Source organism: Nematostella vectensis, chromosome 6 (assembly GCF_932526225.1).
Source record: "Nematostella vectensis chromosome 6, jaNemVect1.1, whole genome shotgun sequence".
NCBI classification, from domain to species: Eukaryota; Metazoa; Cnidaria; class Anthozoa; order Actiniaria; family Edwardsiidae; genus Nematostella; species Nematostella vectensis.
In genome coordinates, this window is record NC_064039.1 from 2,093,941 (window position 1) to 2,119,615 (window position 25,675).

The 25,675-nt window shown below is 41.8% G+C and overlaps 1 protein-coding gene across 2 annotated transcripts; it reads left to right on the forward strand.

The window, feature by feature from the left end:
* Positions 1-53: 53 nt before the first annotated feature.
* On the forward strand, positions 54-25,553 carry LOC5505376 (xaa-Pro aminopeptidase 1). 2 transcript variants are annotated; one of them, XM_032373803.2, is made up of 25 exons: positions 54-164; positions 983-1,130; positions 1,614-1,677; positions 1,764-1,868; positions 2,258-2,298; positions 2,378-2,429; positions 3,249-3,271; positions 3,353-3,479; positions 3,563-3,658; positions 3,793-3,874; positions 4,131-4,284; positions 4,356-4,400; positions 4,794-4,880; positions 5,088-5,138; positions 5,872-5,930; positions 21,265-21,342; positions 21,648-21,719; positions 21,892-21,952; positions 22,454-22,523; positions 22,620-22,724; positions 23,253-23,324; positions 24,109-24,185; positions 24,558-24,605; positions 24,848-24,898; positions 25,041-25,553. In XM_032373803.2, the coding sequence occupies exons 2-25, from the start codon at positions 1,017-1,019 to the stop codon at positions 25,158-25,160; spliced, it is 1,854 nt and encodes a 617-aa protein (XP_032229694.1). In that variant the 5' UTR covers positions 54-164; positions 983-1,016; the 3' UTR covers positions 25,161-25,553. The 2 variants fall into 2 exon arrangements, with proteins under 2 accessions (XP_032229694.1, XP_032229695.1); XM_032373804.2 differs by lacking the exons at positions 54-164; positions 983-1,130; positions 1,614-1,677; positions 2,258-2,298.
* The last annotated feature ends 122 nt before the right edge of the window (positions 25,554-25,675 follow it).

The window sequence follows — 25,675 nt, forward strand, 5'->3', positions numbered from 1 at the left end:
AAATATTTGTTTAATCATGAAAATAAATATGCTAATTATCTACCGCGGTTCTGCGTCTTCTTGTCAGCGGCTTATACCCACCACCCGTTACCCGTGTTTCTCGGACATCAACAGGAAATCGTTTTTTTACTCAAAAACTACGGATAGTTTAACAACTACAAAAGGTAAGTATATAGAAGTATAAAAATTTGCTTGTGTCCAGTCCCCAGAATAACCAATATCTCTGTACTGTAATGCAACTTGCGTTTCCTAGTAATCTAGACTATGGGAGACTATCTAGGTCTTCCCTTCAGATCCTATCGCATGCCCCACTACTGGATATCTAGACAGGAACGAAGTATTTTTATTCTCAGCTAATTATTTCGTTCATTATTTGAGTTACAGAGGCTATATAAGTAAAAATTCGTTTTTTTGTGAAGTTAGCATAACTCTATAGTAGACCTTTCAAGGAGAACGTCTTCCATTTTTATAGGCCAAAATACCTAATCTGCAACACAAGAAAATGGGACACTTTGCATACCCCCCCCTTTTACCCCCATTTGATATGGGTTAACAGCAATTTCTCAGCTTTAATTCAAAGCCGTCGTCAAATGATCATGTATTTTTGGCCAATATTTTGGTGTCAACAAATTTTGAAATAAACCCCCTTTCTCTTTAAGGAATGGACCATGGGAGGGTGGGGAAAGGAGCAAAAAAAATTCATATACAATGAAAAAGAAAAAAATGCATGCAGCCCAAACCATACAGAAAAAAATGCATATAAACATAAATGTCTTGGAGACAAGAAAAAAAACATACATGGCTAAAACCTCCCCACCACCCCCTTCACTTTTTTAATGGTCAAACCCTAAAGCCCCCTCTCCAAAAAGCCCTTCTCTCCCCTCCTCAACACACACAAAATAAACCCCTTGGAGCTTATTAGAGCTTTAAAGGTGATTTGGTCTCTTATTAAGTTTGTTCCATTCTCCTAATTGCCTTGCAGGACTTGAGCCCCAGTGTCGGCAACACCATTTAGCATGTCGCGACCAACAGGTCACCTTCTTCAACAGCTTAGAGCTCTGATGAAAAACAAGAATTATGTGTCAGAGGCAATACAGGCTTATATCATACCCTCCTGCGACGCCCACCAGGTGAGTTTCACCTGCCATGGAGTACCAGAATCCTCAGGGAGGCCTGTTAAAAACCCATTTTTGGCTGCTTTTGTTTCCCTTTCCTATTTCTGTCCATTGTTTAAATTTAAATCTTGTTCCTGTTTGCTGTCCTGGTATCTTTAACGAATGTTGTTTTCAGTAACACACAAGAAAAATTACTGGCCTTAGATTTTGGAGAATCCTGGTTATATCTATTCATTGACAGCATTTTAAAGGCTCAAACATAACAAAATGCCATTTTCATCCCTGAAAATGAAATTAAGATTAAGGTAATGGCACAAGGATGTCTGATATTTTTTGTTGGTCAGCCTACTTCTAGGGAGATAAATCAACACAAGATTGAAGTTTAATGTTCTATGCCTCTGTAAAAACAAGGGATTATGCTAAAATCATCCCCTAAATATGAGGCTTAGTTTGCTTGCAAAATGGATCTGTCAATATCTCATGATATTCTTAATGTAGAGTGAATATCTGGCTTCCTGTGATCTTCGTCGAGGATTTATATCTGGATTTGATGGTTCTGCAGGTTAGTTTTTTACCACCAGTTTTCAAGAACAAACAAATGCTTGAGATATTAGATAAAAAAGTTATTACCCACATCTGTAATAACAGGGACAGCAATTGTGACAGACCACAAAGCTGCATTGTGGACAGATGGGAGGTACTTTCTCCATGCTGAGAGACAGCTAGATGCCAACTGGATGCTGATGAGAGATGGTTAGTTTTTTGGTACAATCCAATTATTAGTTATGTTGTAGAAATTTTGCTTTTTAAAAATTTAAAAAACACTTTTTCTGTATGCTATACATGCTTACTTCAGTTTGATGTGGGTGCTGTTGAGTTATTACAGGCAACCCGGTTGCCTTAGAAAAACAAGCAATTGAGCACCAAAAAAAATCATATCCTTCTCTCTGGTCCCCCCCCCCCCCCTTCTTACTGTTTCCTCATAAGAGAATGTCATTGTCTTGTTCTTTTTGACACTGCATCCCTCAATGCATGTGCTATCATTTTGAGAGTCAGCACCCCCTTGTGGCTCACATTTAAGGCACAGGGCAAACATGTCTACCTTTTACGGACCTTACATTTACCTGTAATACATAAAACAGGTCTTCCAGACACCCCAAAGCAGGAAGAGTGGCTTATTCAAGTAAGTGTAGCTGTCCAAGCCAAACTGAGACTGGCAATCAAATCTATAGTATTCATTACATTTGCTGGTGTGATTCCAGGAACTCCCAATTGGCTCAAGGGTTGGAGTGGATCCATTCCTGATGCCACTAGGTAAAACATGGTCCATAAGAGATGATGATGATTGTGGTGGTCATAAATGGCACTGATGATGTCATCATTGAGACAAAAATGATGGTAGTGATGATTAATAGATGTGATAAAGGTACAGATGATGATAGCATTGGCTTAGTTGATAATGATGATGGTGATGTGCAAAAGATTAGGATATGTTGATGTGATAAAGGTGATGATGATGATGAGATAAGGTGTTGTTGTTGACATTGCCTTCATTTATGATGATGGTTTTACAGTGAGGACACAGAAAGTGGGCCATGCTGAACAACTTGGACCAATCAGATTCAGCTTGAACACCGTAAACATTAAAAAAATAGTCCAGCCAATCAGGTTAGGGTGTTCCCATGCTCAATCGACAGACAAACAGTCTGGCTACGGTCAAATACATGTGCAAGGTCAAATAAACAACGTCTGGCATTTTTCATTGGCATTTTTTTTCTCAAAATGTTTATGGTGCTCAAGCCGAATCTGATTGGTCAAAGCTGTTCATCATGGCCTGTTTTCTGTGTCCTCACTGTAATATAGTCTAAGTATCAAGGCAATTTTATTTTTCTCAAGTCTAAGTGGAAAACTACTTCCCGGTATATACTTCACTGGGAACAATAAAAGGGCCTGACACTCGGGCTATTGTTAATAATGATGGTGATATTTATAGAGATAGAATATTGATGTTGGTGGTTAGAGTGATGATGATAATGATTATTAATAGTTGTAATGTTTATGTCAATTATAATAATCATGACGCTTACAACATCTTTAATCTTATGTTGTTTGTTACACTGTTTTTATCGACAGTTCAGTGGAAGAAGATGTCAACGGTATGTCATGCTAAAAGGGAGAGATGTCATTTGAATTTGTACCCAACATTTTTTGCAATATTTATATGTTGTTGTTTGCAGACTTTGAGATCAGCAGGCCTGACTTTAGTCCACACAGAAACTAACCTTGTAGATATAGTGTGGGAAAAACATGATCGCCCCTGTCCCCCATCAGATGGAGTGATGCCCCTTGGGTTATCTTACACTGGTAAATTAAAATTATCTTCAAATAAGATTTATTTATCATTATTAGACCCTTGCAGATTGTGATAACTCTGGTTCTGTTTCTAGGAAAATCATGGCAAGACAAAGTCAAAGAGCTGCGCACAACTTTGAAGAAGAAGAAAGCCACAGCATTTGTCTTGACAGCTTTGGATGACGTTGCTTGTTAGTTTGTTTTGCAATACAGTGGCTCATGTTTTGCCATCCATTTAATTTTCTGATTCAATTTATTAATTTTTCATTAGCGCAAAGTTAATATTATATTAATTCTGCTGTAACTGATATCTATGATTTTTCAGGGATGTTTAATCTCCGTGGTTCAGATATTGAATTTAACCCAGTTTTCTTTGCCTACGCTATTGTAACATTGGACAATGTCTTGTAAGTAAGCTTACTGTAAACTTTCATGCATAGTTGACAATTAAGTATTTGTCGAACAATTTTTTTGTTATAAAAAAAACAGCAAAACCTATTTATCATTATAAAACTTAAGGCCCTGGACAAATGTGTTTTTTTACGTACCATTGTATTATATAATTGCATTCAAATGAGATCCAACTTTTTTTTGAATTTTCAAGGTCTCAATCACCTACAGCTTTGACTATCAATTATCTAAGATGTGCCTTTTACATTTCAGCTTATTCATTGATCAAAACAAGATTGACTCTTCTGTGCGCAAGCACTTGGAATTAGACAATTCTGATAGCAATGAAACTAGGATTACCTTAAAGGAATACAATGAGATCCAAGATGCATTGCGGGAAGAGGTGGCTAAGGGCAGTCGGATATGGGTAAGCACTTGCAAGAGCTAATTGTAGTTATGTAAAGGCAAACTAAAACATTGTACCTTCATTTCTTGCAGATCAGTTCAAATTCTAGTATGGCTTTGACTTCCTTAGTTCCAGAAGTAAGTCTATAAAAAGGTCTAAATTTTAACCTCTGTAAATACCCTGCTTTGTTATTGTTTACATCACTGAAATAACCTCTCACCCTTTCTAAACAAGATTGAACGTTATATAGCTAGGCTGGAGATTGGCTTCTTACTCTTGTTAAGTCATTTGTAAATGTATGTAGTATTGGCTTGAGATTGGCCTTCTTATTCTTGTTCATATATGTAGTTATGGTTAAAGATTGACTAGTTTGTATGTAGTTATTTCATTGTTATTTACAGCAAAAATGAAGTGCAGAATCAGCCCTTGGTTAACCACTAGCCTGGGCCCCCTGTGGAACAGCTAGTGCCGATGAGGTTGCTATTATGGTTGGCTAATGTCAGCTCCTCATTTGACTCTTTCCCTGTTAGACATGCATGCTTGATGAATCATCTCCTGTTGCCCTCAGCAAAGCCCTGAAAAATGAAGTGGAGCTGGAAGGACTACGGCAATCACATGTAAGCCTAAATGTACCCACTCTAGGTTATACATGTGGTATAACTAAAAAAACCACAAGCAAGCTGTAGAAAAAACTAGTTCAAACCTAGAATCCTCCTTTAGTACTGCTGTATCTACATAGGACAATGGCTGAGCTTCCCTTTATTTGTTGAAGAATTCATTTTGATTACATTTTGTATGAGCCAGTTGTTTGTTATGTTGCTTAGATCCGTGATGCTGTTGCTTTGTGTGAGTTCTTTGCTTGGCTGGAACAAGAGGTATATAATATAATTCCAGTCCTACAGTCTCATTTCTTCATATCCATAGCTATAGTCAAGTTCTTTTTTTCTTCAATCCTATTCATCCCATCCCATTCCTGCTATTCCCATCCCTACCATCTCATTCCTTTAGTACAATCCCTTGCATCTCATTCCTTTAGTACAATCCCTACTATCTCATTCCTTCACTGCAATCCCTGATATATCATTCCTTTAGTACAATCCCTACTATCTCATTCCTTTAGTACAATCCCTACTATCTCATTCCTTTAGTACAATCCCTACAATCTCATTCCTTTAGTACAATCCCTACTATCTCATTCCTTTAGTACAATCCCTGCTATCTCATTCCTTTAGAACAATCCCTACTATCTCATTCCTTTAGTACAATCCCTACAATCTCATTCCTTTAGTACAATCCCTACTATCTCATTCCTTTAGTACAATCCCTGCTATCTCATTCCTTTAGAACAATCCCTACTATCTCATTCCTTTAGTGCAATCCCTACAATCTCATTCCTTTAGTACAATCCCTACTATCTCATTCCTTTAGTACAATCCCTACTATCTCATTTCTTTAGTACAATCCCTACTATATCATTCCTTTAGAACAATCCCTACTATCTCATTCCTTTAGTACAATCCCTGCTACCTCATACTGTCTTGATCCTGATGAACCAATCTCTTTGCCATCCGTTTTTTTCTCTTTCAACCAGTAGAATTTTTTTCGCAGGTGCCCAAGGCGGAACTTACCGAAATATTGGCAGCAGATAAGTTGGAAGAGTTGAGAAGGTATGTTATGCTGTGTGATGTCGTGATTGCATTATGCTGTGCACCGTCATGATTACGTTATGCTGTGTTATGTCATGATTGCATTATGCTGTGTGATGTCATGATTGCATTATGCTGGGTACCATGGTGATTGCGTTATGCCGTGTACCATGGTGATTGCGTTATACTGTGTACCACCATGATTGCATTATGCTGTGTACCATGGTGATTGCGTTATGCTGTGTACCATGGTGATTGTGTTATCCTGTGTACCATGGTGATTGTGTTATGCTGTGTACCATCGTGACTGCATTATGCTGTGTGCCATAGTGACTGCGTTATGCTGTGTACCATGGTGATTGCGTTATGCTGTGTACCATGGTGATTGCGTTATGCTGTGTACCATCGTGACTGCATTATGCTGTGTGCCATAGTGACTGCGTTATGCTGTGTACCATGGTGATTGTGTTATGCTGTGTACCATCGTGACTGCATTATGCTGTGTGCCATAGTGACTGCGTTATGCTGTGTACCATGGTGACTGCGTTATGCTGTGTACCATGGTGATTGCGTTATGCTGTGTACCATGGTGATTGCGTTATGCTGTGTACCATGGTGATTGCGTTATGCTGTGTACCATGGTGATTGCGTTATGCTGTGTGCCATAGTGACTGCGTTATGCTGTGTACCATCGTGACTGCGTTATGCTGTGTACCATAGTGATTGCGTTATGCTGTGTACCATGGTGATTGCGTTATGCTGTGTACCATGGTGATTGCGTTATGCTGTGTGCCATAGTGACTGCGTTATGCTGTGTACCATCGTGACTGCATTATGCTGTGTACCATAGTGATTGTGTTATACTGTGTACCATAGTGATTGCGTTATGCTGTGTACCATAGTGATTGTGTTATGCTGTGTACCATAGTGATTGTGTTATGCTGTGTACCATGGTGATTGCGTTATGCTGTGTACCATGGTGATTGTGTTATGCTGTGTACCATGGTGATTGTGTTATGCTGTGTACCATGGTGATTGCGTTATGCTGTGTACCATCGTCACTGTGTTATGCTGTGTATCATGGTGATTGCGTTATGATGTGTACCATCGTGACTGTGTTATGCTGTGTACCATGGTGATTGCGTTATGCTGTGTACCATGGTGATTGCGTTATGCTGTGTACCATGGTGATTGCGTTATGCTGTGTACCATCGTCACTGTGTTATGCTGTGTATCATGGTGATTGCGTTATGATGTGTACCATGGTGATTGCGTTATGCTGCTTACCATCGTCACTGTGTTATGCTGTGTATCATGGTGACTGTGTTATGCTGTGTACCATGGTGATTGTGTTATGCTGTGTACCATGGTGATTGCGTTATGCTGTGTACCATGGTGATTGCGTTATGCTGTGTACCACCGTGATTGCGTTATGCTGTGTATCATGGTGATTGCGTTATGATGTGTACCATCGTGACTGTGTTATGCTGTGTACCATGGTGATTGCGTTATGCTGTGTACCATTGTGATTGCGTTATGCTGTGTACCATGGTGATTGCGTTATGCTGTGTACCATCGTCACTGTGTTATGCTGTGTGCCATAGTGACTGCGTTATGCTGTGTACCATGGTGACTGCGTTATGCTGTGTACCATGGTGATTGTGTTATGCTGTGTACCATAGTGATTGTGTTATGCTGTGTACCATCGTGACTGTGTTATACTGTGTACCATAGTGATTGCGATATGCTGTGTACCATGGTGATTGCGATATGCTGTGTACCATGGTGATTGCGTTATTTTGTGTACCATGGTGATTGCGTTATGCTGTGTACCATGGTGATTGCGTTATGCTGTGTACCATGGTGATTGCGTTATGCTGTGTACCATGGTGATTGCGTTATGCTGTGTACCATCGTGACTGCGTTATACTGTGTACCATCGTGACTGCATTATGCTGTGTGCCATAGTGACTGCGTTATGCTGTGTACCATGGTGATTGCGTTATGCTGTGTACCATGGTGATTGCGTTATGCTGTGTACCATGGTGATTGCGTTATGCTGTGTACCATGGTGATTGCGTTATGCTGTGTGCCATAGTGACTGCGTTATGCTGTGTACCATCGTGACTGCGTTATGCTGAGTACCATGGTGACTGCGTTATGCTGTGTGCCATAGTGACTGTGTTATGCTGTGTACCATGGCGATTGCGTTATACTGTGTACCACCGTGATTGCGTTATGCTGAGTACCATGGTGATTGCGATATGCTGTGTACCATGGTGATTGAGTTATGCTGTAAACCATCGTGATTGTGTTATGCTGTGTACCGTAGTGACTGTGTTATGCTGTGTACCATGGCGATTGCGTTATGCTGTGTACCATGGTGATTGCGTTATGCTGTGTACCATGGTGATTGCGTTATGCCGTGTACCACCGTGATTGCGTTATGCCGTGTACCACCGTGATTGCGTTATACTGTTTACCACCGTGATTGCGTTATGCTGAGTACCATGGTGATTGCGTTGCCGTGTACCACCGTAATTGCGTTATGCTGTGTACCACCGTGATTGCGTTATGCTGTGCCATGGTGATTGCGTTATGCTGTGTACCTCCGTGATTGCGTTATGCTGTGTACCATGGTGATTGCGTTATGCTGTGTACCTCCGTGATTGCGTTATGCTGTGTACCATGGTGATTGCGTTATGCTGTGTACCATGGTGATTGAGTTATGCTGTGTACCATGGTGATTGCGTTATACTGTGTACCACCGTGATTGCGTTATATTCTGTGTACCATGGTGATTGCGTTATGCTGTGTACCACCATGATTGCATTATGCTGTGTACCATGGTGATTGCGTTATGCTGTGTACCATGGTGATTGCGTTATGCCGTGTACCACCGTGATTGCGTTATGCCGTGTACCACCGTGATTACGTTATACTGTGTACCACCGTGATTGCGTTATGCTGTGTACCATGGTGATTGCGTTATGCTGTGTACCACCATGATTGCATTATGCTGTGTACCTCCGTGATTGCGTTATGCTGTGTACCATGGTGATTGCGTTATGCTGTGTACCATGGTGATTGCGTTATACTGTGTACCACCGTGATTGCGTTATGCTGAGTACCATGGTGATTGCGTTATGCTGTGTACCACCATGATTGCGTTATGCTGTGTACCATGGTGATTGCGTTATGCCGTGTACCATCGTGACTGTGTTATGTTGTGTACCATGGTGATTGCGTTATACTTTGTACCACTGTAATTGCGTTATGCTGTGTACCACCGTGATTGCGTTATGCTGTGTACCATTATGATTGCGTTATGCTGTGTACCATGGTGATTGCGTTATGCTGTGTACAATGATGATTGCGTTATGCTGTGTACCATGGTGATTGAGTTATGCTGTAAACCATCGTGACTGTGTTATGCTGTGTACCATGGTAATTGCGTTATGCTGTGTACCATGGTGATTGCGTTATGCTGTGTACCATGGTGATTGCGTTATGCTGTGTACCATGGTGATTGCGTCATGCTGTGTACCATGGTGATTGCGTTATGCTGTGTACCATCGTGACTGTGTTATGCTGTGTACCATCGTGACTGTGTTATGCTGTGTACCATGGTGATTGCGTTATGCTGTGTACCATGGTGATTGCGTCATGCTGTGTACCATGGTGATTGCGTTATGCTGTGTACCATCGTGACTGTGTTATGCTGTGTACCATAGTGATTGTGCTATGCTGTGTACCATGGTGATTGCGTTATGCTGTGTACCATCGTGACTGTGTTATGCTGTGTACCATGGTGATTGCGTTATGCTGTGTACCATGGTGATTGCGTTATACTTTGTACCATGGTGATTGCGTTATACTGTGTACCATGGTGATTGTGTTATGCTGTGTACCATAGTGATTGTGTTATGCTGTGTACCATGGTGATTGCGTTATCCTGTGTACCATGGTGATTGCGTTATGCTGTGTACCATCGTGACTGTGTTATGCTGTGTACCATGGTGATTGCGTTATGCTGTATACCATGGTGATTGCGTTATACTTTGTACCATGGTGATTGCGTTATACTGTGTACCATGGTGATTGTGTTATGCTGTGTACCATAGTGATTGTGTTATGCTGTGTACCGTAGTGACTGTGTTATGCTGTGTACCATGGTGATTGCGTTATGCTGTGTACAATGATGATTGCGTTATGCTGTGTACCATGGTGATTGAGTTATGCTGTGTACCATCGTGACTGTGTTATGCTGTGTACCATCGTGACTGTGTTATGCTGTGTACCATGGTGATTGCGTTATGCTGTGTACCATCGTGACTGTGTTATGCTGTGTACCATGGTGATTGCGTTATGCTGTGTACCATGGTGATTGCGTTATACTTTGTACCATGGTGATTGCGTTATACTGTGTACCATGGTGATTGTGTTATGCTGTGTACCATAGTGATTGTGTTATGCTGTGTACCATCGTGACTGTGTTATGCTGTGTACCATGGTGATTGCGTTATGCTGTGTACCATGGTGATTGCGTCATGCTGTGTACCATGGTGATTGCGTTATGCTGTGTACCATGGTGATTGCGTTATGCTGTGTACCATGGTGATTGCGGTTATGCTGTGTACCATGGTGATTGCGTTATACTTTGTACCATGGTGATTGCGTTATACTGTGTACCATGGTGATTGTGTTATGCTGTGTACCATAGTGATTGTGTTATGCTGTGTACCGTAGTGACTGTGTTATGCTGTGTACCATGGCGATTGCGTTATACTGTGTCCCATGGTGATTGTGTTATGCTGTGTACCATAGTGATTGTGTTATGCTGTGTACCATAGTGATTGCGTTATGCTGTGTACCATCGTGACTGTGTTATGCTGTGTACCATGGTGATTGCGTTATGCTGTGTACCATGGTGATTGCGTTATACTTTGTACCATGGTGATTGCGTTATACTGTGTACCATGGTGACTGTGTTATGCTGTGTACCATAGTGACTGCGTTATGCTGTGTACCATGGTGATTGTGTTATGCTGTGTACCATAGTGATTGTGTTATGCTGTGTACCATAGTGATTGCGTTGTGCTGTGTAGCATGGTGATTGTGTTATGCTGTGTACCATAGTGATTGTGTTATGCTGTGTACCATAGTGATTGCGTTGTGCTGTGTAGCATGGTGATTGCGTTATGCCGTGTACCATCGTGACTGTGTTATGTTGTGTACCATGGTGATTGCGTTATACTTTGTACCACTGTAATTGCGTTATGCTGTGTACCACCGTGATTGCGTTATGCTGTGTACCATTATGATTGCGTTATGCTGTGTACCATGGTGATTGCGTTATGCTGTGTACAATGATGATTGCGTTATGCTGTGTACCATGGTGATTGAGTTATGCTGTAAACCATCGTGACTGTGTTATGCTGTGTACCATGGTAATTGCGTTATGCTGTGTACCATGGTGATTGCGTTATGCTGTGTACCATGGTGATTGCGTTATGCTGTGTACCATGGTGATTGCGTCATGCTGTGTACCATGGTGATTGCGTTATGCTGTGTACCATCGTGACTGTGTTATGCTGTGTACCATCGTGACTGTGTTATGCTGTGTACCATGGTGATTGCGTTATGCTGTGTACCATGGTGATTGCGTCATGCTGTGTACCATGGTGATTGCGTTATGCTGTGTACCATCGTGACTGTGTTATGCTGTGTACCATAGTGATTGTGCTATGCTGTGTACCATGGTGATTGCGTTATGCTGTGTACCATCGTGACTGTGTTATGCTGTGTACCATGGTGATTGCGTTATGCTGTGTACCATGGTGATTGCGTTATACTTTGTACCATGGTGATTGCGTTATACTGTGTACCATGGTGATTGCGTTATGCTGTGTACAATGATGATTGCGTTATGCTGTGTACCATGGTGATTGAGTTATGCTGTGTACCATCGTGACTGTGTTATGCTGTGTACCATCGTGACTGTGTTATGCTGTGTACCATAGTGATTGTGTTATGCTGTGTACCATGGTGATTGCGTTATGCTGTGTACCATGGTGATTGTGTTATGCTGTGTACCATGGTGATTGTGTTATGCTGTGTACCATGGTGATTGCGTTATGCTGTGTACCATCGTCACTGTGTTATGCTGTGTATCATGGTGATTGCGTTATGATGTGTACCATCGTGACTGTGTTATGCTGTGTACCATGGTGATTGCGTTATGCTGTGTACCATGGTGATTGCGTTATGCTGTGTACCATGGTGATTGCGTTATGCTGTGTACCATCGTCACTGTGTTATGCTGTGTATCATGGTGATTGCGTTATGATGTGTACCATGGTGATTGCGTTATGCTGCTTACCATCGTCACTGTGTTATGCTGTGTATCATGGTGACTGTGTTATGCTGTGTACCATGGTGATTGTGTTATGCTGTGTACCATGGTGATTGCGTTATGCTGTGTACCATGGTGATTGCGTTATGCTGTGTACCACCGTGATTGCGTTATGCTGTGTATCATGGTGATTGCGTTATGATGTGTACCATCGTGACTGTGTTATGCTGTGTACCATGGTGATTGCGTTATGCTGTGTACCATTGTGATTGCGTTATGCTGTGTACCATGGTGATTGCGTTATGCTGTGTACCATCGTCACTGTGTTATGCTGTGTGCCATAGTGACTGCGTTATGCTGTGTACCATGGTGACTGCGTTATGCTGTGTACCATGGTGATTGTGTTATGCTGTGTACCATAGTGATTGTGTTATGCTGTGTACCATCGTGACTGTGTTATACTGTGTACCATAGTGATTGCGATATGCTGTGTACCATGGTGATTGCGATATGCTGTGTACCATGGTGATTGCGTTATTTTGTGTACCATGGTGATTGCGTTATGCTGTGTACCATGGTGATTGCGTTATGCTGTGTACCATGGTGATTGCGTTATGCTGTGTACCATGGTGATTGCGTTATGCTGTGTACCATCGTGACTGCGTTATACTGTGTACCATCGTGACTGCATTATGCTGTGTGCCATAGTGACTGCGTTATGCTGTGTACCATGGTGATTGCGTTATGCTGTGTACCATGGTGATTGCGTTATGCTGTGTACCATGGTGATTGCGTTATGCTGTGTACCATGGTGATTGCGTTATGCTGTGTGCCATAGTGACTGCGTTATGCTGTGTACCATCGTGACTGCGTTATGCTGAGTACCATGGTGACTGCGTTATGCTGTGTGCCATAGTGACTGTGTTATGCTGTGTACCATGGCGATTGCGTTATACTGTGTACCACCGTGATTGCGTTATGCTGAGTACCATGGTGATTGCGATATGCTGTGTACCATGGTGATTGAGTTATGCTGTAAACCATCGTGATTGTGTTATGCTGTGTACCGTAGTGACTGTGTTATGCTGTGTACCATGGCGATTGCGTTATGCTGTGTACCATGGTGATTGCGTTATGCTGTGTACCATGGTGATTGCGTTATGCCGTGTACCACCGTGATTGCGTTATGCCGTGTACCACCGTGATTGCGTTATACTGTTTACCACCGTGATTGCGTTATGCTGAGTACCATGGTGATTGCGTTGCCGTGTACCACCGTAATTGCGTTATGCTGTGTACCACCGTGATTGCGTTATGCTGTGCCATGGTGATTGCGTTATGCTGTGTACCTCCGTGATTGCGTTATGCTGTGTACCATGGTGATTGCGTTATGCTGTGTACCTCCGTGATTGCGTTATGCTGTGTACCATGGTGATTGCGTTATGCTGTGTACCATGGTGATTGAGTTATGCTGTGTACCATGGTGATTGCGTTATACTGTGTACCACCGTGATTGCGTTATATTCTGTGTACCATGGTGATTGCGTTATGCTGTGTACCACCATGATTGCATTATGCTGTGTACCATGGTGATTGCGTTATGCTGTGTACCATGGTGATTGCGTTATGCCGTGTACCACCGTGATTGCGTTATGCCGTGTACCACCGTGATTACGTTATACTGTGTACCACCGTGATTGCGTTATGCTGTGTACCATGGTGATTGCGTTATGCTGTGTACCACCATGATTGCATTATGCTGTGTACCTCCGTGATTGCGTTATGCTGTGTACCATGGTGATTGCGTTATGCTGTGTACCATGGTGATTGCGTTATACTGTGTACCACCGTGATTGCGTTATGCTGAGTACCATGGTGATTGCGTTATGCTGTGTACCACCATGATTGCGTTATGCTGTGTACCATGGTGATTGCGTTATGCCGTGTACCATCGTGACTGTGTTATGTTGTGTACCATGGTGATTGCGTTATACTTTGTACCACTGTAATTGCGTTATGCTGTGTACCACCGTGATTGCGTTATGCTGTGTACCATTATGATTGCGTTATGCTGTGTACCATGGTGATTGCGTTATGCTGTGTACAATGATGATTGCGTTATGCTGTGTACCATGGTGATTGAGTTATGCTGTAAACCATCGTGACTGTGTTATGCTGTGTACCATGGTAATTGCGTTATGCTGTGTACCATGGTGATTGCGTTATGCTGTGTACCATGGTGATTGCGTTATGCTGTGTACCATGGTGATTGCGTCATGCTGTGTACCATGGTGATTGCGTTATGCTGTGTACCATCGTGACTGTGTTATGCTGTGTACCATCGTGACTGTGTTATGCTGTGTACCATGGTGATTGCGTTATGCTGTGTACCATGGTGATTGCGTCATGCTGTGTACCATGGTGATTGCGTTATGCTGTGTACCATCGTGACTGTGTTATGCTGTGTACCATAGTGATTGTGCTATGCTGTGTACCATGGTGATTGCGTTATGCTGTGTACCATCGTGACTGTGTTATGCTGTGTACCATGGTGATTGCGTTATGCTGTGTACCATGGTGATTGCGTTATACTTTGTACCATGGTGATTGCGTTATACTGTGTACCATGGTGATTGTGTTATGCTGTGTACCATAGTGATTGTGTTATGCTGTGTACCATGGTGATTGCGTTATCCTGTGTACCATGGTGATTGCGTTATGCTGTGTACCATCGTGACTGTGTTATGCTGTGTACCATGGTGATTGCGTTATGCTGTATACCATGGTGATTGCGTTATACTTTGTACCATGGTGATTGCGTTATACTGTGTACCATGGTGATTGTGTTATGCTGTGTACCATAGTGATTGTGTTATGCTGTGTACCGTAGTGACTGTGTTATGCTGTGTACCATGGTGATTGCGTTATGCTGTGTACAATGATGATTGCGTTATGCTGTGTACCATGGTGATTGAGTTATGCTGTGTACCATCGTGACTGTGTTATGCTGTGTACCATCGTGACTGTGTTATGCTGTGTACCATGGTGATTGCGTTATGCTGTGTACCATCGTGACTGTGTTATGCTGTGTACCATGGTGATTGCGTTATGCTGTGTACCATGGTGATTGCGTTATACTTTGTACCATGGTGATTGCGTTATACTGTGTACCATGGTGATTGTGTTATGCTGTGTACCATAGTGATTGTGTTATGCTGTGTACCATCGTGACTGTGTTATGCTGTGTACCATGGTGATTGCGTTATGCTGTGTACCATGGTGATTGCGTCATGCTGTGTACCATGGTGATTGCGTTATGCTGTGTACCATGGTGATTGCGTTATGCTGTGTACCATGGTGATTGCGGTTATGCTGTGTACCATGGTGATTGCGTTATACTTTGTACCATGGTGATTGCGTTATACTGTGTACCATGGTGATTGTGTTATGCTGTGTACCATAGTGATTGTGTTATGCTGTGTACCGTAGTGACTGTGTTATGCTGTGTACCATGGCGATTGCGTTATACTGTGTCCCATGGTGATTGTGTTATGCTGTGTACCATAGTGATTGTGTTATGCTGTGTACCATAGTGATTGCGTTATGCTGTGTACCATCGTGACTGTGTTATGCTGTGTACCATGGTGATTGCGTTATGCTGTGTACCATGGTGATTGCGTTATACTTTGTACCATGGTGATTGCGTTATACTGTGTACCATGGTGACTGTGTTATGCTGTGTACCATAGTGACTGCGTTATGCTGTGTACCATGGTGATTGTGTTATGCTGTGTACCATAGTGATTGTGTTATGCTGTGTACCATAGTGATTGCGTTGTGCTGTGTAGCATGGTGATTGTGTTATGCTGTGTACCATAGTGATTGTGTTATGCTGTGTACCATAGTGATTGCGTTGTGCTGTGTAGCATGGTGATTGCGTTATGCCGTGTACCATCGTGACTGTGTTATGTTGTGTACCATGGTGATTGCGTTATACTTTGTACCACTGTAATTGCGTTATGCTGTGTACCACCGTGATTGCGTTATGCTGTGTACCATTATGATTGCGTTATGCTGTGTACCATGGTGATTGCGTTATGCTGTGTACAATGATGATTGCGTTATGCTGTGTACCATGGTGATTGAGTTATGCTGTAAACCATCGTGACTGTGTTATGCTGTGTACCATGGTAATTGCGTTATGCTGTGTACCATGGTGATTGCGTTATGCTGTGTACCATGGTGATTGCGTTATGCTGTGTACCATGGTGATTGCGTCATGCTGTGTACCATGGTGATTGCGTTATGCTGTGTACCATCGTGACTGTGTTATGCTGTGTACCATCGTGACTGTGTTATGCTGTGTACCATGGTGATTGCGTTATGCTGTGTACCATGGTGATTGCGTCATGCTGTGTACCATGGTGATTGCGTTATGCTGTGTACCATCGTGACTGTGTTATGCTGTGTACCATAGTGATTGTGCTATGCTGTGTACCATGGTGATTGCGTTATGCTGTGTACCATCGTGACTGTGTTATGCTGTGTACCATGGTGATTGCGTTATGCTGTGTACCATGGTGATTGCGTTATACTTTGTACCATGGTGATTGCGTTATACTGTGTACCATGGTGATTGTGTTATGCTGTGTACCATAGTGATTGTGTTATGCTGTGTACCATGGTGATTGCGTTATCCTGTGTACCATGGTGATTGCGTTATGATGTGTACCATCGTGACTGTGTTATGCTGTGTACCATGGTGATTGCGTTATGCTGTGTACCATGGTGATTGCGTTATACTTTGTACCATGGTGATTGCGTTATACTGTGTACCATGGTGATTGTGTTATGCTGTGTACCATAGTGATTGTGTTATGCTGTGTACCATAGTGATTGTGTTATGCTGTGTACCATGGTGATTGCGTTATGCTGTGTACAATGATGATTGCGTTATGCTGTGTACCATGGTGATTGAGTTATGCTGTGTACCATCGTGACTGTGTTATGCTGTGTACCATCGTGACTGTGTTATGCTGTGTACCATGGTGATTGCGTTATGCTGTGTACCATCGTGACTGTGTTATGCTGTGTACCATGGTGATTGCGTTATACTGTGTACCATGGTGATTGTGTTATACTTTGTACCATGGTGATTGCGTTATACTGTGTACCATGGTGATTGTGTTATGCTGTGTACCATAGTGATTGTGTTATGCTGTGTACCATCGTGACTGTGTTATGCTGTGTACCATGGTGATTGCGTTATGCTGTGTACCATGGTGATTGCGTCATGCTGTGTACCATGGTGATTGCGTTATGCTGTGTACCATGGTGATTGCGTTATGCTGTGTACCATGGTGATTGCGGTTATGCTGTGTACCATGGTGATTGCGTTATACTTTGTACCATGGTGATTGCGTTATACTGTGTACCATGGTGATTGTGTTATGCTGTGTACCATAGTGATTGTGTTATGCTGTGTACCGTAGTGACTGTGTTATGCTGTGTACCATGGCGATTGCGTTATACTGTGTCCCATGGTGATTGTGTTATGCTGTGTACCATAGTGATTGTGTTATGCTGTGTACCATAGTGATTGCGTTATGCTGTGTACCATCGTGACTGTGTTATGCTGTGTACCATGGTGATTGCGTTATGCTGTGTACCATGGTGATTGCGTTATACTTTGTACCATGGTGATTGCGTTATACTGTGTACCATGGTGACTGTGTTATGCTGTGTACCATAGTGACTGCGTTATGCTGTGTACCATGGTGATTGTGTTATGCTGTGTACCATAGTGATTGTGTTATGCTGTGTACCATAGTGATTGCGTTGTGCTGTGTAGCATGGTGATTGTGTTATGCTGTGTACCATAGTGATTGTGTTATGCTGTGTACCATAGTGATTGCGTTGTGCTGTGTAGCATGGTGATTGCGTTATGCTGTGTACCATCGTGACTGTGTTATGCTGTGTACCATAGTGATTGTGTTATGCTGTGTACCATGGTGATTGCGTTATACTTTGTACCATGGTGACTGCGTTATGCTGTGTACCATGGTGATTGTGTTATGCTGTGTACCATGGTGATTGCGTTATGCTGTGTACAATGATGATTGCGTTATGCTGTGTACCATGGTGATTGAGTTATGCTGTGTACCATCGTGACTGTGTTATGCTGTGTACCATCGTGACTGTGTTATGCTGTGTACCATGGTGATTGCGTTATGCTGTGTACCATCGTGACTGTGTTATGCTGTGTACCATGGTGATTGCGTTATGCTGTGTACCATGGTGATTGCGTTATACTTTGTACCATGGTGATTGCGTTATACTGTGTACCATGGTGATTGTGTTATGCTGTGTACCATAGTGATTGTGTTATGCTGTGTACCATAGTGATTGTGTTATGCTGTGTACCATGGTGATTGCATTATACTTTGTACCATGGTGACTGTGTTATGCTGTGTACCATAGTGATTGTGTTATGCTGTGTACCATGGTGATTGCGTTATACTTTGTACCATGGTGACTGCGTTATGCTGTGTACCATGGTGATTGTGTTATGCTGTGTACCATGGTGATTGCGTTATGCTGTGTACAATGATGATTGCGTTATGCTGTGTACCATGGTGATTGAGTTATGCTGTGTACCATCGTGACTGTGTTATGCTGTGTACCATCGTGACTGTGTTATGCTGTGTACCATGGTGATTGCGTTATGCTGTGTACCATCGTGACTGTGTTATGCTGTGTACCATGGTGATTGCGTTATGCTGTGTACCATGGTGATTGCGTTATACTTTGTACCATGGTGATTGCGTTATACTGTGTACCATGGTGATTGTGTTATGCTGTGTACCATAGTGATTGTGTTATGCTGTGTACCATAGTGATTGTGTTATGCTGTGTACCATGGTGATTGCGTTATGCTGTGTACAATGATGATTGCGTTATGCTGTGTACCATGGTGATTGAGTTATGCTGTGTACCATCGTGACTGTGTTATGCTGTGTACCATCGTGACTGTGTTATGCTGTGTACCATGGTGATTGCGTTATGCTGTGTACCATCGTGACTGTGTTATGCTGTGTACCATGGTGATTGCGTTATGCTGTGTACCATGGTGATTGCGTTATACTTTGTACCATGGTGATTGCGTTATACTGTGTACCATGGTGATTGTGTTATGCTGTGTACCATAGTGATTGTGTTATGCTGTGTACCATCGTGACTGTGTTATGCTGTGTACCATGGTGATTGCGTTATGCTGTGTACCATGGTGATTGCGTCATGCTGTGTACCATGGTGATTGCGTTATGCTGTGTACCATGGTGATTGCGTTATGCTGTGTACCATGGTGATTGCGGTTATGCTGTGTACCATGGTGATTGCGTTATACTTTGTACCATGGTGATTGCGTTATACTGTGTACCATGGTGATTGTGTTATGCTGTGTACCATAGTGATTGTGTTATGCTGTGTACCGTAGTGACTGTGTTATGCTGTGTACCATGGCGATTGCGTTATACTGTGTCCCATGGTGATTGTGTTATGCTGTGTACCATAGTGATTGTGTTATGCTGTGTACCATAGTGATTGCGTTATGCTGTGTACCATCGTGACTGTGTTATGCTGTGTACCATGGTGATTGCGTTATGCTGTGTACCATGGTGATTGCGTTATACTTTGTACCATGGTGATTGCGTTATACTGTGTACCATGGTGACTGTGTTATGCTGTGTACCATAGTGACTGCGTTATGCTGTGTACCATGGTGATTGTGTTATGCTGTGTACCATAGTGATTGTGTTATGCTGTGTACCATAGTGATTGCGTTGTGCTGTGTAGCATGGTGATTGTGTTATGCTGTGTACCATAGTGATTGTGTTATGCTGTGTACCATAGTGATTGCGTTGTGCTGTGTAGCATGGTGATTGCGTTATGCTGTGTACCATCGTGACTGTGTTATGCTGTGTACCATAGTGATTGTGTTATGCTGTGTACCATGGTGATTGCGTTATACTTTGTACCATGGTGACTGCGTTATGCTGTGTACCATGGTGATTGTGTTATGCTGTGTACCATGGTGATTGCGTTATGCTGTGTACAATGATGATTGCGTTATGCTGTGTACCATGGTGATTGAGTTATGCTGTGTACCATCGTGACTGTGTTATGCTGTGTACCATCGTGACTGTGTTATGCTGTGTACCATGGTGATTGCGTTATGCTGTGTACCATCGTGACTGTGTTATGCTGTGTACCATGGTGATTGCGTTATGCTGTGTACCATGGTGATTGCGTTATACTTTGTACCATGGTGATTGCGTTATACTGTGTACCATGGTGATTGTGTTATGCTGTGTACCATAGTGATTGTGTTATGCTGTGTACCATAGTGATTGTGTTATGCTGTGTACCATGGTGATTGCATTATACTTTGTACCATGGTGACTGTGTTATGCTGTGTACCATAGTGATTGTGTTATGCTGTGTACCATGGTGATTGCGTTATACTTTGTACCATGGTGACTGCGTTATGCTGTGTACCATGGTGATTGTGTTATGCTGTGTACCATGGTGATTGCGTTATGCTGTGTACAATGATGATTGCGTTATGCTGTGTACCATGGTGATTGAGTTATGCTGTGTACCATCGTGACTGTGTTATGCTGTGTACCATCGTGACTGTGTTATGCTGTGTACCATGGTGATTGCGTTATGCTGTGTACCATCGTGACTGTGTTATGCTGTGTACCATGGTGATTGCGTTATGCTGTGTACCATGGTGATTGCGTTATACTTTGTACCATGGTGATTGCGTTATACTGTGTACCATGGTGATTGTGTTATGCTGTGTACCATAGTGATTGTGTTATGCTGTGTACCATAGTGATTGTGTTATGCTGTGTACCATGGTGATTGCATTATACTTTGTACCATGGTGACTGCGTTATGCTGTGTACCATGGTGATTGCGTTATGCTTGTTTTAGGGAGCAAGATGATTTTGTGAGTTTAAGCTTCGCCACCATCTCCAGTTCAGGGTCTAACGGCGCCATTATTCACTACAGGTCAGATGTGGGGGGGGGGGGGGGGGGGGAGCGCTTTACGCCAGCTTATTACTTGAAGCGTGGGAGCGATACTTTTGAGGTGTAATTGTTAATCTTAAAGATATAATTACACCGCCATTTTATGCTCCTGCGCAATATCAAGTCACACAAAACATCCATTTTCATGAGCTAATAAAATTGATTTACATTAGATCAGACTTGTGGATAGTATTTTGAGGATTTCTCGTAAATAGACTGTTGTTGGGTTTAATAATGCGATCAAAAACAAATAGTAGTTGATCAAAAAGTTAGTTTCTTTTTTTCAGACCTACAGAAGAGACGACCCGGATGATTTCCAAGAATGATCTGTATCTGTGCGACTCAGGAGCCCAGTACAAGTAGGCCATTGTCCCTTATCAGTTTTTAAACGTTCTGTGATTGTGATTGGTTAAAGACTTTAAAGGTTGCTGTTGGACTAATGATAGGTCATGGCTTCTATTGTAAATATTTGTTATAGGTTTAAAGATTCTGTTGGAATTTCATGGCTTCTAAATACTTGTTTTTTCGCAGGGATGGCACCACAGACGTGACACGTACTGTACACTTCGGGAAACCTACAAGATACGAACAGGTGTGCACGCATTTTTTACTCACAGGTAGACACCCGTCAGATCCTTTATATGAAACTTCGGCAAACCTACAAGATACGAACAGGTGTGATCTACACCCGTCAGATCCTTTGTTTGGCTAAATTACAGACAGCGGCGGTAGGGTTATTTTTGTGATCCGTGAACTTCCTTTTTTGTTTATCGTGAATCGTGAAAAGGACAAATTGAAAAGCGTGATCCATGATTGCTACCTTCGCCATGATTCGGGAATGGCGAAATTTGATCAGCGTGATTGTTAATCGTGATTTCCGAGTAAAGATTGTTCCTTGTCTTCAGTTTACAGTTTATCGTGAAACGTAATTTCCGATTTTTGAAGCTCGTGAAAGTGCAGGGACCACCCCTGTACAGAATATCCCACCACATAATTTTGTTTTATTGTATTGCAATATGTAACATAGTTTTCTTTGGAAGTCTCTTTGATTCAAGGTACAACTTGTTACTTTGCTTATGTTCGTTTTGTACAGGAATGTTTCACCCGTGTCTTCAAGGGTCACGTGAGCCTGGCAATGACAGTCTTTCCCAACAAAACCACAGGTAACCTATAGAGGAAACTGCTGTTGTACATTTCAAGGCTGATATTTTGTCATCGGTTTGCGAAAACGAGCAAGTGAGAGTCACATGTTTCTATAGGTCATAGGCTTGAAGTGCTGGCGCGAAAGGCATTGTGGGATGTAGGTTTGGACTATCTTCACGGCACGGGGCATGGTGTCGGCTGTTTTCTTAATGTCCATGAGGGTAAGGCTTGCCCTTTATGCCGTTAAAGTTACCGTTTGTATTGTTTTCATTATATTATCGTTAAGAAATTGTGACCCCTAAGAATTCTAAAAGGCCCCTAAAAATAACTCAAAACCACAGTTCTATACTTCATTTACCAAGATCGATCGACTATTCACCAAAAGCTTCCCAAAATCAGCCGATGGAAGGTAAGTAAATGGGGTGAGCCTTTTAAAATAACTAAATCCACTTGAATCTTTTTGAATTTCAATCCATCCTAGATTAAAAAAGATTAAAAATAACTAAATCCACTTGAATCTTTTTGAATTTCAATCCATCCTAGATTAAAAAAGACTCCATTCTATTCCTAAAGCATAAAATGATATGGATTATTTTGGATTTTTCAATCTTCTAAATGAATACCAAATTAACAGCTCTGTAAGTAAAAGCAAGCTTCTCGATGCTAATAAAGAAACAGCATGTTTTGGCCTCTAAAATCAGGGTGACCTTGCGGCAATCCAGGGGTAACATGTCCTTAACTATTCCCAGGTCCACAAGGGATAAACCTTCGCGCCAGACCCGACGAGGCGCCACTAGAGGCAGGCATGACCACGTCTATCGGTAAGCAATAACAAAAACATATTGTTATAATATGAGCACTTCTATCGGTAAGCAATAACAAAAACATATTGTTATAATATGAGCACTTCTATCGGTAAGCAATAACAAAAACATATTGTTATAATATGAGCACTTCTATCGGTAAGCAATAACAAAAACATATTGTTATAATATGAGCACTTCTATCGGTAAGCAATAACAAAAACATATTGTTATAATATGAGCACTTCTATCGGTAAGCAATAACAAAAACATATTGTTATAATATGAGCACTTCTATCGGTAAGCAATAACAAAAACATATTGTTATAATATGAGCACTTCTATCGGTAAGCACTAACCTGTAAATAGCCATATTGTTATAATATGAGCACTTCTAAGGGTAAGCCATCACCTATCAATAACCATTGTTATAATATGGGTCTTTCTATCGGTAAGCCATGAACCATCAACAACCATTGTTATAATATGAGCACTTGCATCGGTAAGCCGTGAACCATCAAAGCAACCTCGTCCCATGGTCTTCTGGGTAATTTTCAATATGGCGTACGCCATACTGTATTTCCATCACGGAACATCATCACCGGGGTTGTCATTGTCATCATAATATTGGTTAGCCATGAACCATCAAAAACCATTGTCGTTATGATCGGTAAGCCGTGGACCATCAAAAGACTTTGTTATATGAGCACTTCTTTCAGTAAGCCAGTACCCGTCAATAAACATGTTATATGTTGATCTCGCTTGGAGATAATTTGGTCCACTAGCTCTTTTTCCCTTTCAGAGCCTGGTTATTATGAAGATGGCAATTTCGGAATTCGCATTGAGAACGTCTACATCATCAAGCCGGTGGAGTTACAGGTGGGCGCATGTATCAGCGGACTGCGTGTTGTCATGAAGTTTAGAATGATTACCTTATTACACTTTATTTTCGCGTCACTGCAATTTTGCTATTTAAAAATAATCGAGAAAATAAAGTGACGCAAAAATTGGGATGCGCGAAAATTAAGTATGTGCACAAGAAGTATCTAATTTCGCTTGTTTTGCTTGTTTGTTTTTTTGTTGTCGCAGAATCGTAAAATCGCGAAAATAAAATGACCTGGTTTTTACGAAAAAGGCGAAATGGCGAAAATAAAGTGTCCCGAAATATCGCCATCTCAAAATCGCGAAATTTTGATGTCGCAAAATTTAAGTGTAATAAGGTATGCTAAGCTGTGTTTCTCTTGTTCTTAGTATAACTTCAAGAACAAAGGTTGGCTTGGCTTTGAACATTGTACCCTGGTAAGTTTGAACAGACATAGAATTCTCAGTATGATACTGTCTAGCCTGCTAGCCGGCGCTCGAAAAAGAAAAAAAAATTGTTCAGTTCATTGTTCTATTAACTAAAATTATCCGTCTTTTGACCCGACAGGTTTTCCGTAGCTTTTTTACAGCTTGTTGTTGTCTTTCTAGTTTTAGCAATCAAATCAAAACCTAAGGTGTATTTATGTGTATACTGTGATCTTTTTGCATTTTTCTTCAAGTTTCCTATTCAAACCAAAATGCTGATTCCATCGATGTTGAGTCAAGAAGAGGTGAGTCTTGTTATCTGCGAACCTCACTTAAAAAAAAAAACATTCAAGAATAACACGTATTTCTTCATTTTTTTTTTCGAAAAGAGTATAATTATCTACATAAACGTCTTCAATGGTGACATGCTATTTTCTTGTGATCAAGGTGGACTGGCTGAACTCTTACCACGAGCTTTGTGCAGAGAAAGTTGGTGCTGCTCTTCGTGAACAGGGAAGACATGAAGCGCTTAGCTGGCTCTTGAAGGAAACCAGGCCGCTCGGCTAGAAATACAACAGTAACTCTATTGCATTATCCACGAACGGAAGACTACAGCCACTGTTTTCCACAAACTTATGGGCAAGACCACTGTTGAAATCACTCTGTCAAGAAAACCAGGGCCCGGTTCCTCGAAAGCAGGTTAGCGCTTATCCACGGATAAATATATTAACGAGATATTTGATTGGATAACCTTATTTAACTCTGGGTTAGCGTTAACCTGCTTTCTTTGAACCTTCCGAGTCGTCACAACTACCACTAACAATGAGCTAGTATAACCAGTGCAGTACAAAACTAAAGCCACTATTATCCACAAACAACGTAGCTTTATTTAAACCTTTGTTTATTCAAGTGCGTGCACTTTGAGCATGTATCTGATTGAATAAAAGCAATATCCTCAAATAAGGTTTACTCATCAAATTATAACATGCCCTCCCGGGGCTTGTGGGGATAAAAACAGACGGGGGCGATCGTCGGCAAAATCGATTTTAAACCCTATGGGATGATACTTTGGGCGCGGTCAA

Bases quoted from the DNA above. Each gene is read 5' to 3' on its own strand.
- LOC5505376 (XM_032373803.2), top strand. From the start codon at position 1,017: ATGTCGCGACCAACAGGTCACCTTCTTCAACAGCTTAGAGCTCTGATG. The intron at 21,343-21,647 runs GTCAGATGTGGG...TCTTTTTTTCAG, and splicing joins GGCGCCATTATTCACTACAG to ACCTACAGAAGAGACGACCC. The intron at 22,524-22,619 runs GTAACCTATAGA...ATGTTTCTATAG, and splicing joins CTTTCCCAACAAAACCACAG to GTCATAGGCTTGAAGTGCTG.